At 35.8% G+C, this 19,871-nt stretch overlaps 3 protein-coding genes across 5 annotated transcripts; 1 reads left to right on the top strand and 2 right to left on the bottom strand.

The window, feature by feature from the left end:
* The first annotated feature begins 1,286 nt into the window (after positions 1-1,286).
* LOC107632333 (uncharacterized) lies at positions 1,287-1,859 on the top strand. The gene has a single exon (XM_016336028.3). The coding sequence runs from the start codon at positions 1,287-1,289 to the stop codon at positions 1,857-1,859; it is 573 nt and encodes a 190-aa protein (XP_016191514.1).
* Positions 1,860-3,387: 1,528 nt separating this feature from the next.
* On the bottom strand, positions 3,388-6,332 carry PTAC16 (plastid transcriptionally active 16). Its single transcript, XM_016331764.3, has 5 exons — positions 5,462-6,332; positions 4,713-5,168; positions 4,512-4,580; positions 4,300-4,358; positions 3,388-4,201 (listed from the first exon to the last, which is right to left on the bottom strand). Exons 1-5 carry the CDS (start codon positions 5,912-5,914, stop codon positions 3,670-3,672), a joined length of 1,569 nt encoding a protein of 522 aa, XP_016187250.1. The 5' UTR covers positions 5,915-6,332; the 3' UTR covers positions 3,388-3,669.
* A 6,565-nt stretch (positions 6,333-12,897) lies between these two features.
* LOC107629074 (splicing factor PWI domain-containing protein) lies at positions 12,898-18,914 on the bottom strand. Of its 3 annotated transcripts, XR_015907339.1 has the most exons (15): positions 18,655-18,914; positions 18,402-18,491; positions 18,118-18,240; positions 17,582-17,749; positions 17,386-17,472; positions 17,136-17,248; positions 16,557-16,604; positions 16,411-16,470; positions 15,432-16,175; positions 15,031-15,192; positions 14,789-14,932; positions 14,487-14,684; positions 13,780-14,408; positions 13,518-13,593; positions 12,898-13,259 (listed from the first exon to the last, which is right to left on the bottom strand). XR_015907339.1 is itself a non-coding variant. In XM_016331767.3 (13 exons), the coding sequence occupies exons 1-13, from the start codon at positions 18,673-18,675 to the stop codon at positions 13,766-13,768; spliced, it is 2,601 nt and encodes an 866-aa protein (XP_016187253.1). In that variant the 5' UTR covers positions 18,676-18,914; the 3' UTR covers positions 13,562-13,765. The 3 variants fall into 3 exon arrangements, 2 of the variants coding, with proteins under 2 accessions (XP_016187253.1, XP_088364914.1); XM_016331767.3 differs by lacking the exon at positions 12,898-13,259 and having other exon boundaries at positions 13,562-14,408; XM_088508788.1 differs by lacking the exon at positions 12,898-13,259 and having other exon boundaries at positions 13,562-14,408; positions 16,411-16,467.
* Between the last annotated feature and the right edge of the window lie 957 nt (positions 18,915-19,871).

Raw genomic sequence — 19,871 nt, 5'->3', positions numbered from 1 at the left:
CATTTTGCATCGACATCGTATGAATTCTCGATATGTCCAACTTAGCTTAGTGAGGGCTTTAGTCCATAGTTAATTAGTTTCCACGTGGAAGACGTTTAGTAGAATGTTTAAGAATTAATTAAGTTGTTTGTTGTACTAAATAATTAATTAATTATATTGTAGCATGTTGACACAAACTATGCAAAGATATAGTCTTCTCATCTGCCTGCACAGTACCCTATGTTGCTCTTGTTTCCATTTTAAACATACAACATCATTTGCCACAAACTACATACTAAGTCAGATTCAAATTCAATAATATTCGAGACGGCTAAACACACAAACGTGTTAAGACTACTTTGACTCAATTAACTACTTATTAAACTTACATTATCCAATAATAATTAAAAAATCCACAGACCATAATATAATATTTATAATATAAATTTCTCTTTCAATTAATTAACTGGACGAATCGATACAAAAAGAGTATACATGCATGAATCGCAGCGAACTTATCAATACTCATTGTTTTAAAATTAGGGACGATTATAATTATTAGTTTTTGAAAACTAATTAAATACTACAATCTTAACGAGATCATGTTGTAAGCGGTTGCGTGATTCCTATTATGACCAGTTCATCAGCAGCATATGCTATGTTATATATATAAGATAGCAATTCATTTTTAAGAATATATATTATAATAATAATAATAATAATAAAAGATTGATTCATCGGATATATTAAGCGATCGCCGCTTGGCCCTAACATTTTATTAGTAGTAAGTTGGTTTTGTAAATAGAACTTGAGCAAGTTATTTAATGAATTTATTAAATGAATAATCCAAATTAAACAAGTGGACGTACCATAACAACTTAATAACGAAGCAACCCCTCAGAGGAACATCTGCTTGTATGAAACTAATTACCGGAAATTAAACCATATATTATATTATTAAAAGAAAACATAGCTGTTTGATAGTAACGTTATGTGTTTTAAGAAACAATGTAGAAGCCAACGTAGGTAAAAAGCTACACGCCAAATTGCAACAAGACAAGCTGTTCCGAATTCAGTGACCAAGTTTGTCTATTTTGTCCTTTCATACAACTCAAGCTGTATAGCAATCGTTCCTTAAAATTCATTTTTAATGGTGAACTTTGTCTCATTTTTAACTATAATCAACAAAATTAATTATCATGTATATATAGTTCATCCCTTGTATTTATATTTATATATATAGTTGACTAGTACTATTTCTATACATATATATATAGTTTGAAATAAAGTTGAAAGTAATTGATGAAATGGAGAAGCAATCAGATGATGATCAAGATCATAGAAGAACAGCAGAAAAGGTTGTTGTGAGTAGTAGCAGTGATGGGAATGAAGTGCAAGCAGTGAATAATGTGAATCCAACAAGGTCCTATGAATGCAACTTCTGCAAGAGAGGCTTCTCTAATGCACAAGCACTTGGAGGTCACATGAACCTTCATAGGAAGGACAAAGCAAAGATCAAAGAGCAGCAACAGTTTTCTTCTTCTTCAAATCAAACTACTCATCATCAACAATTTTTATTGGAGGGGAATCTTGGTAGTAACAATGATAATAATAATAAAGAGCTTTTGAATGTGCCTCATCAACCAGTTATGGACGATGAAACCAATAATAATAATGTTGTGATGATGAGGCAGTTACCACTCTTTTCAGAATCATCATCATCACCTCATCATCTTCAACAGCAAGAGGATCAAATTTCTGGTCAACAAGGTCCCTCATCATCTTCAGAATTAGACCTTGAACTAAGATTAGGGCTTGAGCCTCCACAAGGATCTAATTCATCATCAGCTACAATAACGGGTACTAGAAAATTCTTTTGAATTTAATAATATTGTTCTATATATAACAATAATAATACATATATATACACACACATGGTGATTATATTGATTTGTTTGTTTGTTTTCCAAGAACCCTTTTTCACTTTTCTTGGTTCAAAGAATAATTCATTTTCTTTTTTATTTTCTTACCCTCACAATAGTCATTTTAGCTCAATTATCATTGTTATTGTTTGTTGTAAACTCTAAATGATATATGAGTTTAATGTTGTAAGATGATGATCGAACGAAATCTGCTACTTCAATATAATAATTCTGATTCTTTATATATATGTATATATATCAATTCCTATTAATATTTATTGTAATTACGACAGAAGATATACTTATTTTTCTCAGAGTTATTATATGTTTTGTTTTGCCTGTTCAAAATTATATACACAGTTAGGCTTTACAAATTAAAATGCATGCATATGATGTATGTAATATTCGGAAGTAATACGATGTATGCATATATATATATATATGTTACGGTATACTATATACTGATGATAATTAATCTGCATGAGATATTTTATGAAAAAGTATAGGAGTAGCAACTTTTGTGTTTTCTGGCCATCAAAATAAAAGTGAGTGATCTCCCACCATTAGATATAATCTCACACCATTAAAAATATTATTGATGGCCAATTAATGGTTACAAAACACTAAAATTGCTGCCCCTTACCATTCCTCATATTTTATATCCATTATAGTTCACAAAATGATGTGTTATGTGAAATTATTACTTTGGCTTTCACTAATATATATATATCATTGAGTTCCATCGGCAATAACTAGGTAAATCTACTTAAGTTGCGTATTTGAAATACATGGGATTCAAACAATGCAAGTACATTAAATTAAATATTAGTTTTAATTCAATTTTAAGACAAGAACATTGTATAGGTCTCTTTAGGTACTTCCATAATTAACGTTGCCAACTTTATCAACAACTTATACCGAGTTCTAATATAAATTTTTCTCTTTATTCTTATACTCCTATGTGTTATCGCTTCGTTGTAATCTATAACGCTCATCATGGGCAATTGATAAGAAGAAAGATGGAAGGATTAACAAGTTAGTGGATTTCCTTAATGATAGAGAAATCAACACTTTATTTAAGTGTGTAGGCACTAATTTTATTAACTTTTTGGACAGGGTGTTGGCTTTTATTTAATTTATGTGTATCTTATATTTAAATTTTGTTTTATATAGGTCTGGTTTTTATTCTCGTACCTTATTATATTGTTTTCTTTTCATTTAATTTCAAGGTTTGAGCCAAATTTATTGAGAAAACAAAGTGTAAACCATTTTGATTCAAATCAGATTATCCATGTTCAATATCTATACTCGAATAAGGTCAATTAGGCCAAAAAGTATATACACATATAAAAATGCAGAATAGATATTAATTCAAGCAAGGAATGAAGCATACATAGTTATCGCCCTTAATAAGAAAATCAAAGGGAATAATTCATGCACTTTTTTATTTTGTACGTGGAAAAATGGTATCTGAAGCATGATGCTATTTTCACCAAACTGAAAACATGTCTCTCAAATATTATTAGTTCATGGCAGTTTATGTAAAACAAAGTGAGAAATTTGAGAAGCTAAATCTGATCTTACATTTTGCCCCCTGCTAATAATATTGTTACAGGGTCCTTAATTAACCAATTACAACCACAAAATTATCTTGCATGAAATATAGAACTTTACAAAACCATACACATCCCCAACCAAATAATCTGCATTAACATCGCATACTCATACAACAGATTTTAGAGCTGCACAAAAGCATGTTCAACTTCCTCTAATCATCGTCGACATAGATAGTTTCTTGCTTGAATAGGCCACCAAATACTTTCCTCACCTCTGTGGGTTTCTCTGCTTGCTTTGGCTTTTCCTCCTTCGGTTTAGTGGTGATGTTTCGAGTACTTGTTTCCTTAACAACTGCTTTGTTAGGCGTAAGGCTCCGAGCCTTGGCCTGTCCCCGAACGGTGGCTAGTTTAATATTTGGTTCCTCGTCCTCACCGGCGTTTTGAATTGAGGCTGAGATCTGTGAGCTAAACTTTTGCCAGGAAAGCCCTGCTCCGAAATCTTTGGCCTTGCTGAAGAGGCCTTCCACTGAAGCCCCTGCAGCCACTGCCTTATCTTGAGCTTCTTGAGCTAGACTCGCAGCACGGGCTTCTTGCTGCGAAAGCTTTTTCACCTCTTCTTCCAGCTTCTTTGTTGCTTCTGCAGCTTCTTGGGCCTTTTCAGCAGCCAATCTTGCCTCCTCTTCTGCTTTCGCTTTCTCAAGCACTTCAGCATAGGCTTTCCTTCTTCCATCCTCAGGAATAGTGCTGGAAAGAAATTCAGAAAATCAGATAGAACAACACATATTGATCTTGTTGTATACAGATAAGAGAACAGAACAACTAGATACATGTTACTTATTTACCTAAACAATTCATCTACACGCTTCAAGGGGGCTTCTGGACTTGTATACACTTGCACAACCTGTTCAAGATTTGAAAACAAAACGATGAAGAAAGTAAATTAACAAACAGAACGTTCAACTTTTTTAGCTTTTCTAATACTTTAAGGCTGCACAAGCATGCTAGTTTTCTCAAACAGAGAAATCAACCATAACAGTTGTAAAACTGATGATACCTTGTTTTCTGCCACCTCTGTGTTGGAGAAGACATCAGCAACTAAGGATGCTATCTTGGACTTTGCAACCTATAATAAACATTAAAGATAAACCATCACTTTCTTATAAACAATTGCCTACAAATATGAAAAATTAAGAATGTAAAAGGAGGATTGAGAAGACAAAATTCCATTTAGATACTATCGCATACATTACATTACTTTATAGTCGCTCGCACTGGCGCTCCCTTCGCCTAACACAACGACATTATAAGAGCTCTCCGGTGAGAAATCATCCGTTAAACTGGTCTTGATGAAGGTATACTTGACATCAGTCTCAATAACTTTCTGCAAAAACTCTTGTATGCTCAATGGTTGATTCTTGGAGAATATATTGTTGAAGAATGAGGTGATGCCATCAAGGACATTGTAGGTTGAGGTGGTGGTGGCGTTGTTATCATCGTAGATAACAGCCACGTGGCCTACGCCGGCGAGCTGAGCAGCCTGAACTACTTGCAAGGCGTCAGCTGTGGAGACCTCTGCCGTTGGACCATTCTCTGTTGGCCCAATGGTGACAACAACTTTGCTGGCATTGCCTATTGCTTTGGCTATGGAGTCTGCATCATCAAAGCTTGATTGCACAGCATTGAGACGCTTTGCCTCTTCTTTTGATATGATCTGCAGGAATCAGCAATGGAGTGTGGGATCACATGAACTAAAATTAATCAATTCCATCCAATACCCCAAACAATATCAAAAATGCTATATATCATGTGTACACGTGGCTTGGTTGGAATAATATAGAACACTTAACTTCATCTTATTGCAACCAACTCCAAATCCAATCATGCTTAAATATCTAAAGCCTAGTAAAATAAAATAAAAAGAAAGAGGAAAAGATATAGTTGATGAACGAGATGATGTGTATTCTTAGTTTATATTGTCGAGTGTGGAACGAATAAGAAGCTGACCTTGTATTGAGCAGCAAGACGAGCAAGTTCTTGAGCAGCACCAAGTTCGGGAACACCAGCTCTGACGCTGAAACCTTCTCTGAGAAGTGTCTGAGAAATGCGAATACCGGCCTGGCCGGTAGCACCGGCAACAAACACAGTGGAAGGGTCCTTCCTTCTTGGGTTGCCAAATGACAAACCAGGTGAAGAGGAAGAGGAAGGGTTGTTTACAACAGGGATCAATGACGTCACATCAGGTAACTTGCCGAAGTTGAAACGGAAGGGATTGGAGTTAGATGAAGCTTCTTCACCATCATTATCATCATTATCCTTGGGTTTACCAAGCCTGAGTGATGGGAATGGACCATTGTTGTTACTCTTAGCTAAGACTCTCAGCCTTTGGTTCCTGGGGAGGGTGAACCTTGTTGATGAGTGAGGTAAGAGAGATGAATTGGAAGTAAGAGTTGGAGCCATGGATTAAGGACCCTACTCTACTACTCCTCACCCTTCTTCTTGTTCAAATTGGATTTTGAATAAGTGTAGCAGTTTCTCATGAGGAGAAGAGAACATAGTGTGTATGCTTTAGGATTTCAGGGATTAATTTTGTTTGGTTGTTATGAGAATCATTATCTGGATGGAAGAGGAGCGAATGGGGTGCAGCCACGTTGTCACATTTTATCCAGTTCCACATATCTCCAACAGTCCAACACCAAGCATTCCAATTTCTAAAGATCAATAAAAACGACGTGACTGCACTCTGCTTACTACATTTCTTCCATAGCTTGAGCTGAGTTCTTAAATGAGCCTAGGCCATAGGCCATATATAATTCATTAATTTGTTTATAAAAGATTTTTTTTTTCCCACTCAAAGAAAAAATATTTTAATCCTTTTAAATGTAACTAATTTACTTCTCCAATGTATATAGGTGGTTTTGTTTTTGGAGCTTAGATAAAGTGTTGATAAAGGATATTTCTAGATACCGGAAGAAAATTTGGAAACATCCGTAATAATAAGAAAACAAAATTTCCAATATTTTTAGGATTACATTAATATTCCAAAGTATTTATAAGAACCAAAATTCTTAATATTAGCTCAACATTTAGAAAATATAAGAGAAACTTAGGCATTAGATTTCCACAAGATAAAACTGGCGCTTACTTGAATTAACACTTCCTATGCACGCAAAATAATGAAATAATAAAAGAATATTCTAAAGTTTTTTTTTTTTGTGACTGAAATAAATTAAACAAAAAAAACAAAACAAACAAAACAAGGAATTGCCTAAATAGAGGGACAGTCTCGTTCAAGACTACTCTTAAACTCCTCCCAAGGTGAAAGAAGCTCCATATGCGAAAGTTGTAACTTCATCGCCATCTTTGCCATAGTATCTGCCACCGTGTTTGCATCTCTCATAATCAAACGAAAGTCAACCCGCCAATTCCAATGCATGATATCTCTTATTTTAAGCACTAGTGGATCAATAAAACCCAAAATCATCTTGAGTAACAAGATTAAATGCTTCCACACAATCCGTCTCACAAATAACATCTCGTTGACCCACATCTCAAGCTAAGAGATATCCTCTCCAAATATCAAACAATTCTCCTTGAAGAATACTATTACTCTCAATCATTCCCAAACACCCCCCTTTGCCAGCTCCCATTACAATCTCTAATAACACAAGCAAAACCAACACTATCACCCGAACCAAAATAACTAGCATCACAATTAATCTTAAAAGTACCAATAGATGGGGGATTCCAAAAACCATTTAGAGTAGAGGGAAGGGACATACGTTGTAACTCAAATATATTCCTAAGCTCCTTTTCTGAAGTTAATGCCAGACAAATCACTTTTTTCGGAGGCCAAGTTTCATGGGGATTAAAGATGTTATTATTCCTTACTCGCCATATCCACCAAAGTCCCGAAAAGAACTTGAACGGATGCTCTCTGCTATGATACAAGAACCAGTTCTTCAAATCCAAAGGATGACAAGAAATATCCAACCTATGCCAGACAAGCTGAGCTTTTGGACAATCCCGAATACAATGTAAAACCGATTCCTGGCTAGAAAGACATCTTGGACACCTATCCGATGACGACATCCCTCTTCTAAAGCGAAAACTTGCAGTAGGAAGAGCCTCCTTAAGACACAACCAAGCCAAAAACTTATGCTTTTCCGGAACAAGCTGACGCTAAAGCCAAAGCCAATTCTCTCGCTCCTCCCAACCAAACAGCTGCTTACACAACCACAAGTAACCATTGCGTAAGTCATAGACTTTGGCAGCAGACCCACTCCAATACCAACCCACTTCCGGACCTGCTTGTTCATCTGAATTGTAAGAGAGAATATTATCTTTCAAATTTTAAGATAAAGGAGAATAAAGAGTATCCAAATGCCACCTACCAACCGACCAAATATTCTGTATCCGGATATTCGAATCAGAAATGTGAACATAATCCATCTCATTAGATAACCGTCCTTCTCTCCTCCAGCTAGAAAACCAAAAATTCTGATTCAAATCTCCAATACACTAAGCAAACCCATCTTTCAACACTTCCCAAGCCTTGCAAAGACACCTCCAAATGGGAGAGTCATTGTTCTTAGGATAACTAAAACAGTCATATAGAGATGATCGGTATTTGGCATCCAACAATTGGACCCATAGCTTGTTTGGCTGCTGGAAAAAAGTCCGAACTAGCTTCCCAAGAAGAGCAATATTTACACAATAAGGATCTCTAATCCCCAAACCTCCATATTTTTTTGGAGTAACCAGTACCTTCCAACTAACAAGATTCAATCCTCTTCCATCAACTTGTCCTTTCCAAAGAAAATTCCTCATCATAGACTCCAATTTACTAATGATTCCTTTGGGAAAAATAGAGACATGCATCTGGTACGTGGAAATAGCAGCAGCAACAGAATTAACCAAGCAGAGCCTACCAGCCCGATTGAGTAAACTTCCTTTCCAGCTTGCTAGCCTACTCCGAATCTTATCCAGGACACCATTGAAAGCTGAACGAGTCACCCTAGAATGGCTAAGGGTAACTCCAAGATGCTTGCTCAAGTCCTGGACAAATCTGATAGAGAATACCCCAGTAAAAACCTCTTTCCTTGTTGCAGAGACATTCTTGGAGCAAAGCGCTTTAGACTTCTCGACATTAATCTTCATCCCAGATGCTTTGCAAAAAGTCTCTAAAACCAACATCACATTTTGCACTTGTCTCTTTGTAGCTTTATAGAACAGAAGCAAGTCATCTGCAAACATTAAGTGGGATATTCTTGGTCCCCCTCTAGAAATAGCAACCGGCTCCCACAGGCCCAAATCAACTTGATGACTAATAAAGCATGCCAATCGCTCCATACACAACACAAAAGATAGGGTGACATAGGGTCTCCTTGTCTAAGACCTCGGCTAGGAGTAAAGCCATTCAAACGACTCCCATTCCAAAGAATAGATAAGGAAGAAGCAGTGACACAATTCATAATCAAATTAAGTGTAGGAATAGGAAAACCAAAGCTTTTAAGGGTATGAGCTAAAAACCTCCAGTCAACTCTGTCATAAGCTTTCTCCAGATCAATCTTAAAGGCCAGTGTGCCTTTCTTTGATTTAGTCTTCTTCATAAAGTGGAGGACTTCTTGAGCAATAATGATGTTGTCAGGAGTTCCTCGTCCCGGAATAAATCCTCCTTGAAGCGGGCCAACAATCTCCGCAAGATGAGGACGAAGCCTATTAACAAGGACCTTCGTGATGATCTTGTAAACTACATTGCAGAGACTAATCGGCCTGAAATCTTTCATAGATGCCGGTGATTCAACCTTTGGAATGAGAACCAGTAAAGTCTCCAACATTCTCGGATCAAGAGGAACACCAGAGAATGCCTGCTTAACCATCTTCCAAACATCAAGACCAATGATCTCCCAATATTCTTTGAAGAAGAAAACTTGAAACTCATCAAGACCCGGAGCTTTAAAAGAGTTCATGTGAAAAACAGCTGCTTTGACTTCCTCCATAGTAACTGGTGCCGTAAGGTTATTGCAAGCTTCCTCATTCAGAGAAGGAAGAGGCACATCACCAAGACAACCCAAATTAACATCATCCAAATGACAGAATAAGCTTTTATAGAAAGACTCTGCTTCTTGACTCAGAACTTCTGGATCAGTTTCCCACACTTCATCCTTGAGAAAAAGGCCGTGAATCTTATTATGCTTCCTTCTCGCAAGAGTTTGAATATGAAAGAATCTTGTATTCCTATCCCCGAACCTTACCCACTGTTCTCTGGACTTTTGGAACCATAGGAGCTCTTCTTGCACTAGAGTATTATTATAATCATCAAGCAACTGTTGCTCTTTCTGATGCAAATAAATACTATCCACCACTTCCAAACGCTTTTGTAAATAATTAATATGCTGCTCTAATTCACATTTCTTAACAAAAATATTACCAAATACCTTCGAGTTAAACTCTAGTGAATTCTTCTGTACTTCCGAAAGCTTGCCATGAATTCCTCTATTACCAGACCACCATGACTGGTTCACAATATCCCTATACCCAGGATGAGTAGCCCAAGCAGCAACAAATCGGAAAGGTCGATTCCCTTTAGGTTGAGGACGACCTTTACAACGCACCAGAATAGGGCAATGATCAGACTGAAGCCTATTTAAAACTTCTGCATAAACCTCTGGAAAGATAGATAACCAACTACTATTTATACAGACTCGATCAAGCTTTTTGGCCACGTCAACATAATTTTTCACCCTCATGTACCAAGAAAACCGCCTCCCAATAATCTTCAGATCAAACAAACCACTATCCCCTAATAAAGTAGCAAACATGTCGGCTCTTTGATGAGAAAATTGACAGCCCTTAGATTCATGAGAAAATTTGACTTCATTAAAATCACCAAGAACAATCCAAGGTCCTTGAAAAACCATGGATTGTGCAACAAGATAATCTCAAAGGAGAATCCTTTTATTAAATTGAGGACTGCCATAAATACCACTACACCTCTAAATTAAATTATCAAAGTGAACCTCAACAGTAACACCCTGATCAAAAGCATCAATGAACTTACAACAAACACCCTTCATAGAGGATAGAAACCAAATACCTCCCTTATGCCCCTCTGCTTCTACTATACCAACAGAGTGATACCCCAACATTTCCCAAAATAATTTTAAATGCTGAAAAGGGGAGTGACTTTCAACCACAATAAAGAATATTCTAAAGTTAAAGCTAAATGTATTATAGATAAGAAAAGATTAATCCGTTAAACAAAACAAATTAATGTATAGGTGTGTTTGGATTACGGTTTACAAACGGGAGTTTATATAAAATTGATTTTGATCAAAAGTAAATTTGTGTTAAAATGATTTATGTTTGGTAATTTTTGTATCAAAATGGATTATAGTAAAATAAATATTGTTTGACCTATACCATTCAAAATCACTTTTAGATAAAAAATTACTAAAATAGACATCAACTTAAAATTTTTTTATATTATCCTATTATTTTAATTTAGATATTTAAATAGATCTTATTAGTTAATTTTATAATAAAATTAATATTTACTTACTAAAATAAAAATAACATATAAAAATAGATAAAATATATTTTTAAATAAAAATAAAAAAATATAAATTTTAGATATATATATATATATATAATCAAATATGTTACATTTTTTAAGTATTAAATGTTACTTTAGTATTTTTTTGCATCGTACTTTTATTCTAGTACTCTCGATAATCTTATTCTTAATATTAATTTGGAATCCAACGTTTATAATTTTATTATTATCTATGATTAATTTTTTATTTAATTTATCTTTTTTAATGGAATCATAATCTATATTATAAAAATTACACTAAAACATAGTATATGAGAATTATAATTATAAAAGAGAGTACTGAAAATAATAAAAAAAAATTAAATATTTACTTTATAGTGACTGAAACAAATCTAAAAATTCTTGATGATCTTTTTATATAATATATTTTTAGTATTTTTAGTATGTTATAATTTTTAATATTATTATTATTTACAGTTAATTTTTTATTTAATTTACTTTATCTAATAGAATCAATAAATCATATTATAAAAAAATAATAACAAACATAATACACAAAAATCACAATTATAAAAGTGTATAATACCAAACAAACAGTTGAAAAAAAATAAAAATAATAAATAAATAAAAATAACAAAAATTTTATAAATAATACAATAACATATATAAAGGATAAAGTTGGCAAAAGATAAATAAATGATTAGCATCTATGGCCAAAAGTCCATTAAGAAAACGCAAAAGCTAAAAATAGTTGCTTCTTGTAAACGTGGTTTTGGCAGCAAAATCACTTCTGCGTTCAAGAGAAAAAAATTTGCCAAACCAAAAATTGAAGCTTTCAAAAAATTTTAACGTGCTTCTTCCCTTCCAACGGGTTTCCAAACACACCCGTAGTTTTCATTCATAAAGTTAAAACTGAACGTCAATAAACAAAGAATATTCTAAATGCCATAATTCTACCACTAATTATGTAGCATTTAAGGTTATGTTTAGTTCCAAATAACATACAAAGTATCATAGATAAGAAAAGAAACTTGATATAAAAATATCTCGCATTAACACATGATTCAAAGAGAAGTCACATTCAAAAGATGCATAAACAGCCTATCCTGGATTTAAAGGGGAAAAAAAGACAATAAAAAAGCCAACCAAGAAAGTTAAATTTTTACCTGGTTTATCTAGCTTGAGAAACCAAATTGTTCAATCTTTACAAGTACTAATAAAATGATATACTCCAAAAATAAAAGTGTTCTGATTCATTAATTGTGCTTTATATTGATATTATTATAAAACCACTTTTTTAATTTAAATTTTAAAAATGAACAAAATAAAAACTAACATCAAACTGACTCATCTTTTGAATGGAATAAAATGAATGATACATAATAAAAACATTCATTTACTCTCCGAAGTCCGAACACAATTCTGAATTTCTTAACTGTTAAACTAGATAATGGTATATACACAAACGGGGAGAAGGAATTCCGTCATCCCTTGTTCCGGATTAAAATGTGCGGTCCAAATACGCCATGCTAAATGTTAGCACAACTGAAAGTGTGCAAGCAAAAATCATATCGCGTCACACCCTTGGTCCCTCTTACCCTCCTTCTAACTCTTTATCACAGATCATGAACACATACAAATAAGGAAAAAGGCATAATTCTACTAAAAGCCTTAACACTCGTAGGGAATCCAAATGCAGCCACCAAATAACATCCAAGTTATTCAAAGCACTAGGAATGCAACAAGTCGTCCCGAGACCAACTTAACCAACAGCACAATTTCAAACAAACACTGGCCGCATTGGCATGGCAAAAAAAAAAAAAAAAAAGAAAGAAATGAAGAAACCTTCACTTGGACACAGCCTTAACACAAACACCTATCGATATTAATGTAAGTTGGCAAGAATCAGCACACACACACACATATATATAAAATTAAGTACATGTATTACAGTATACATATAAAGTCATGGAGCTTTATCAATCTCAATCATCAGATGGATCCGTTGAATGACATCATGGAGAATTCCAGAAGAGTCTAGAATAGCTCCCAACAATAGATACAGGGCTTTGAAAAATAATATTTACTACAGCCTGGGCTATGTTAGATACAACGGATTACTTGTTAATATCATCTAGAACCTGTAAAGTCTGCAAAAGAATGAGAACTTCACCTGTATTTAAGTTCAAAATATAGGTCTGCATATTGTCTGGTCACCAGGTCATCTAGAGCTGACATAAATTTCATCTACCAATTGACCAGAAAGCTAATTTAGTATCGACCTCATCAATAACATTCATATAAGACCTTCAGGATTAATCTAGTCTAAATATGAAATAGTCAAGAAAAAGAACCACATCAGATCCCTAGGGAACTGTTGTGAAGAAAATAAATGAGGAACTACTACAGAACAAAACAGCATCTTAAAAAAATAGGAGACAAGGCACCCAAATGCACACCACCCAAAAAACGTGAGATTCCCAACTAAGGGGAGACAAACATTACCAGTAAATACAGGGCAATGTCTGCACAGAGTTGCACTCAACAGATTTGCTCAGAAATCGTCATTTATCCATTTCAGCTGCCAGCATTAAAGATAGACTACATCAAACATTTACCAACAAAAAAAGAGAGGAAAAAAAAGCATACGCATTTCTAAATCCAAGTTCCTTAATCTTTAAGCTGCTAAAAAATAACAAGATATTTCTCAAGAAGTTTTTTGAAGGAATAAAATCAAAACTCAAGTGATGTATTCAGTTATTCATGCCCTTCTTTGCTTTGAGAGATTCAAGAGCCTTATTCCGCAACTCAATCTCAAGCTTCTTTTGTTCAGACAACATCTCGTCATTATCACTACGACGATGATCCATTCGTTCAGCTTCCTCATCGTCTGAACTATAGTCAGTTTTACCCTTCATTTTCAGCTTCTCTGCTCGCCGTTCTTCCCTTCGGCGTCTTTTCTCTTCCCGTCTTCGACGTTTCTCCTCCTTCCGCAGCTTCTTCTCCTCCTTTTTCCTCCTCTTAGCATCTTTCCTGTCCTCCATTTCAGAATCAGAACTATAATCTTCATCTGATGACACAACTTTTTTCTCTGACTTTCTATGTTTTCTCTTTTCCTTCCCTTCCCTCCTATGTTTGTCACTTTCCTCAGAAACAGAATCATAGGAAGCACTATGATTGACACGATCAACTTTTCCAACTAAATCTCGAGTTGCTTCTGATTTGTTGCGCCTATCACTATTTTTTGCATAGTTTGAAAGAGAATGATCCTTGTCATCAGACTTCTTAGTATCTACAGCATAAGATTCATGAGGCTTCTCACTGGAATAACTTTCTTTATTCCTTGGCGATTTAGGTCGCACATAAGATTCATCACCTTTTCCAGAAGAAATATCACTGCAAAAGAAGTTGCATTATCAAAAATGTATGCCATGCACAGAAATTTAGAATAACTGCAGTATACCAAACTATTACCCTTTAATCTCTCGCCCTTTCCTACTCCCGTCAGTGTTATCATAGTGACGAGACCCAGAAGAAACGCGACCAGCTGCCATTTCGGGAGAGAAATCTGCCTCATCATGAAACTTTGCAGGCGAGTTTTTCCGCTTACTAACTGGGGATAAATATTTTGTTCTCTTTCCGGATGACTTTGAATTAGGATCTCTGTTGTCTCTACCAGAGAGAAAAGAAATCAGACAATTCAACAAATTTATCAGAGTAACATACTCCAAAATGAAGCACAATCAAGTATAAAGTTATGCAATTAATATTCAAACCTAGAATGGTATGTTCCTTCTGCATCTTCACTTGTCTCTGGGCTATCATGGCGAGGTTTCTGGGTTCTTGGTCTCTTTGGAGGACTCAAGCTTCTTTCATGGGTCAACTTGTCTCTTCTTTGCCTCACCGGGCTCTTCGGTGGACTAAACATTTTCAATAACCAAATAAATGTGCAAACAAACCAAGTTAGAGAAAATGATCTGTAAGTAAGAGCAATAAATAAGAATTCAAAAAATACTACCTCCTGTCTTCACTGCTATTCCTCCTCCTTGGTTGTGGAGACACTGATCGTGGTGGAGACTTCTCACCTGACGAAACTGAGTCTGGCGATTTAGTGCGTGAAGCTTTATGATCCTTATCTTTTGGGTGTTGATGCGCCACAGGTGACAATTCTTCCGGTGTTCTGCAACAGGTATCCCCACAAATTTATAAATTTCCTTGGAAGAACAAACCTATTAAAAGAATAACATTCTGCACAATTTTTGCAGATCAAAGCTGGGGTTGGCGTAGTGCCACTATAACATTTCTGGCAGTTAACTCTAGACCTACTTCAAAATTGTGCAAATGACTATTGGAAATGTTTCATTTTAAAAGTTATACAACATTATTAAAGCAATCTGCTGAGTAACAATCATTAAATACCTGACTCTCCCCCTAGAAGGCTGCACAGGACTCCTTTGACGTCTTGACGAAGTTCTCTTTACTGGAGATGTAGATACATGCCGTGCTGGGGACTGAGAGCTCCATTCATTTGGAGGAGACCTCCTCGGAGAAGGACTTGGTGATCTTCTCTTAACAAAACCAGGTGATCTACGCCGCAGAGGAGATGGAGATCTGCGTTGTGGACTTTGACTCCCGTCCCTTCGACGTATGGGAGAAGTGGATTGCATGGGAGATCCTGATCTAGACCGTAGATGGGTTGGAGGCATTCGGCGCACAGGTGGAGATCTATACCGCATGATGGGAGATCGACGTCGCAGTGGAGAGGGTGACCTTTGTCGCCTTACAGGAGAGGGTGATCTGCGTCGACGCACTGGAGAAGGTGATCTACGTCGACGGATTGGTGAAGGAGATCTACGTCGACGCATTGGAGAAGGCGATCTGCGTCTTTTCACAGGAGAAGGTGATCTGCGTCGACGGTAAGAGGGTGAACTACGACGGTAGGGGGAATGCATTCTACGTCGTAGAGGAGAAGGAGATCTATAAGTTGAGCGGGATCTAGATCTTCTCCTTGAATATGGAGGCCTCCGGTAAGGGGATCGCCTAGGTGAATACCTCCGAGGAGAAATGGATCGTCGTCGTGGAGAACGGCGAATCCTATCAGAAGATGGGGAGCGTCTTCTAGCTTCTGGAGACCTAGATATACTCCTCGATCTATGTCTACCACTAAATAACACAAACTCATTAACCCCAAAACAACAAAAATAAAGGAAAGTTAAATGTGCATGATAACACTGAATAAGGGAAGAGCATATAAGGGATAAGAAATGAAACAAATAATTACACCACATCAAATTATACTAATATATGGCAATAAACCAATATATAGTGTACAAGCATATAACCTATATATAATAAATAAAGTAAAAGGCAAAATAAGCTATCAATACAAAAAGCATACCCCGAATAGCTTCGTGAATTTGAAAATGATTTACTCATTGACCTTGAAGGCGAGCCTCTGCTGAAGATAGCAAACAGCAAATATTTCAACCATCAAAATAAACATGGGAAGTCTATTAAAACAGTGTTTAATTCTAAATGTGTTACCGATTAGGCGAAACAGAAACAGCAGGTGAGCGCGGGGACCTAGAAACCCTGCAACAAAGCAGGCAAATAATTTAATCTTTCCATCCAAAGATCAATGTAATATTCAAATAATGAAGCTTAAACCCAAAGGGAAGTTCAAAATAAATGCTTATGGTCTCACCGGATAAAAAATACACTCCTACCACACATAGCACACCAAATACCAAGAAATAATAATGTATTTTGAATAATTCATAAATAGAAATTGTTTAAACTTTTCTTCCAGTCTTATAATTGATTTTAATTTACAGGAGATTGAAGGTTTTCATGGTAAATTCAAAGCTTTGGTACAATAGTATATAGATTAGGGAAGTTCTGTAAGTCAGGCTTGAATTATGCCCATTTTACTGTGGTGCATACTAGGGATAGAATTCTAGGTTGTCAACTAGAACAATGCCAAGCCACTTTCACAATGTGTCACTTTGCAACTTCAGGAATGCACAAATACGGCCTCTATAAAATTGAAAATCCTAGTTTATACTGTGAAATTTGATGCAATATATTTAAAAGAAAAATAAGCAAGGACTTGTCCCATTTAACCTGCTCCTTCCTCTAACACCATTCCTCTTGTCACTTTCTTTTCCATCCTGAACATAGTGCCCTGTGGTTGAGTCCAAAGCAGTATCATTATCCTTCGCATCAAATCCACCGTCCTACAGTAGTTTGAGGTAAAGGACATGAACCCAAATAATTGCAGAAGCTAGCTGAACGCCATGAAAACATGAATAAAGTTAAAACAAAAGTCTCAACTTTATAAAACGTAACTCCAGCACGGAAAAGGTAGTATTACCAGTTTTTTCAGCCTCACTTCCATGAACTCTCTATCTTCTTTCTCTCTTTTCCTCTGAATTTCACTAGTTATTTTATCATTTTCAACCTAAAGTAACAACCCACAGGAAGCAACTTACATCAGAAACACCCCAACAAAAGGGATAGAGGAATTTGTCATGAAAGTTCAGTAATGGTATATCAGGACTCAAAAGTACCTTCTTCTTCCGGAGTTCTTCTTCTTTGGCATCCAAGAACTGCTGAGGAACACCACTGGCATTTTTCTGTGCACTGAGAAGAAGCGTCCAAAGCTCTTTCATGAACTTTCCAGTGTTTTTTTCCATAAACCCAGTAAGTTGTATCTGGATTTCCTTCCCATTCACTTCCTGTGTCACAAGAAATAGAATGTGACCAACCCAAAAGAGAGGAGGGGAGGGGGTACTAGGTGGTGTCATTGGTGTGTACACATTAAAGATATTTCATTCTTAAGTGGGGACAAGGTTGCACGATCAAATGCTAAAAGCAAAATGACATTATATACAGAAATGCAATCCCGATTTCAACCAATGCACATGAAAATAAAATTATCAAAGATGTGAAGATTCAGCGAATGACAAATAGAAAATTTTAGACTCCAAGAACACCATATAGCCAATAACACTTGTGAAGCGGAAAACTGAGGAACACTACAACAATGACAATAATAAGATTCAGCGGAACAAAAAGTACAACTAAAACTTAATAGATCAGTTACCTTCGCATCAAGCAGACTGTGTATAAAGTTAATAAGCACTTCATCTTCGAACCCGAGAAGCTCAGTCACCCTTCTGGTGATCCAAGGCTTCATCACCTCCATGTTCACCTTTGTCATGTCCACCTATACAAACCATTGTTTTTCCAAAACTGAATTCAAAACAAACTAAAACCAACTAATCTCACCAATTTCACACACACACACACACTAATCCTTGTCGTCCCAAACCCACAAACATTTCCCTAGAAACAGAAAATTGAAAAAAAAAAAAAATCAAAACGAACCAGGTGCTCCAATTCGGGGGCAAACTTTTGCGACTTCAGCAGCTTCAATTGTTTATTCGAAAACCGAGTGTCCTGATCCGCAGATGTGCCCTATACACAAAAATTTCAACAATTACAGTTAACTAAGTAACACGCATCAATCCGTAATTAGTTAATATTACAGAGGTTATTATTGAAATCCAAAGCACACGAGATCTGAGAACTGTTAGGATTACTTAGCCCGAATCAAGGGTGAGATATGAGCAAAATTTACCCGAAAGAAACCGCCCGACATCTTGTGAAATCGACCTCGATTCTGAACGCAGCGACAGAGTGTGTGGGGTTGAGATTGAGCGTGAGAATATGCGTTTAACGGCGGAGATTAATCGAAGAGTGGGGTCGTGCGGCGAAGCAGCTGCTCCTTCTTCTCCTTGTTCCCCTCTGCGGAGTGCGAAGCTGAGCTTAGAGGGTTCAGAAGCTACTCGAAGAAGCAAAATGCCCTAATTTTAGTTTAACACGATGTGCGATTTTTACAAACTATCCCTTCGCGTAATTAGTTTTACGATTTTACCCTTGAGTGAATCAGACAACCGATATTTTTTTGCTGTTACCTTGTTTGAACTTTGGCCATTTTACTTGATTAAAATGATTGAAAGGATTTTTTATTCAAATGTAACATTTGTCATTCGTTTATATGAATGTTTGATTTATTATTATGTAAATCGTGGTAGGTAATTACGTTTTTTAATTTATACATAAATTGTGGGAGGTTGGCACGGTTTACAAGTAGAAATTAATGAGTATAAACCACGGTTAATTACCATGAATTATACATGAAAATGGTGGGTTGAAACCGTGCTTGGTCACCACGGTTTATGAAAAGACTTTGTGACCATAAAATCCTGACTACCACAGTTTATGCTTAGAGTAATATAAATACATAATCCGCTGTAAGTCATCACAAATGTCATATGTTGTAAACCAAAATTTTTGAATGTGGGAGGTTGAGAGAGAATCTGGGAAAGACTGTGAGGTTTTGAACCGTTTGGGTGGTGGAGCCATAGAAGACGAAGCTCGCATGTACCGATTAAATGGCTTTGCACACGTGGCTTGAAACATCGACTAAGAGGTTAGTTATACTACCTTATTATTATTATTATTATTATTATTATTATTATTATTATTATTAGAGAAATGTTAAGGGTCAGCAACTTTTGTGTTTTGTAACCATCAATTGGCTATCAATTGTGTTTTTAATGGTGTGAGATTACATCCAATGATAGAAAATTACTCACTTTTCTTTTGATGGTTAAGTGCTGGCCACAAAATACAAAAGTTACTGCCCCTAGACTTTCTCTTATGATTATTGTTATTATTATTATTAATGTTATTATTATTAGGTTTAATTACTCTGTTTGTCCCTATAGTTTCGTGAAATTTTCAATTAAGTCCCTATACTTTTTTTCCTTTTAATTAGGTCCCTACACCAAA

This window comes from Arachis ipaensis, chromosome B3 (genome assembly GCF_059453495.1).
Source record: "Arachis ipaensis isolate K30076 ecotype BB chromosome B3, ASM5945349v1, whole genome shotgun sequence".
Lineage (NCBI taxonomy): Eukaryota > Viridiplantae > Streptophyta > Magnoliopsida > Fabales > Fabaceae > Arachis > Arachis ipaensis.
Note: the sequence above shows the minus strand (reverse complement) of the source record. Positions and strands in the feature narration are given on the sequence as shown.

Bases quoted from the DNA above. Each gene is read 5' to 3' on its own strand.
- LOC107629074 (XM_016331767.3), bottom strand. From the start codon at position 18,675: ATGTCGGGCGGTTTCTTTCGG. The intron at 16,176-16,410 runs GTATGCTTTTTG...TGTGTTATTTAG, and splicing joins AATTCACGAAGCTATTCGGG to TGGTAGACATAGATCGAGGA. The intron at 14,685-14,788 runs GTTTGAATATTA...TCTCTCTGGTAG, and splicing joins GAAGGAACATACCATTCTAG to AGACAACAGAGATCCTAATT.
- LOC107632333 (XM_016336028.3), top strand. From the start codon at position 1,287: ATGGAGAAGCAATCAGATGATGATCAAGATCATAGAAGAACAGCAGAA.
- PTAC16 (XM_016331764.3), bottom strand. From the start codon at position 5,914: ATGGCTCCAACTCTTACTTCCAATTCATCTCTCTTACCTCACTCATCA. The intron at 5,169-5,461 runs GTCAGCTTCTTA...TGATTCCTGCAG, and splicing joins GTCTTGCTGCTCAATACAAG to ATCATATCAAAAGAAGAGGC. The intron at 4,581-4,712 runs GTAATGTAATGT...TGTTTATTATAG, and splicing joins CCAGTGCGAGCGACTATAAA to GTTGCAAAGTCCAAGATAGC.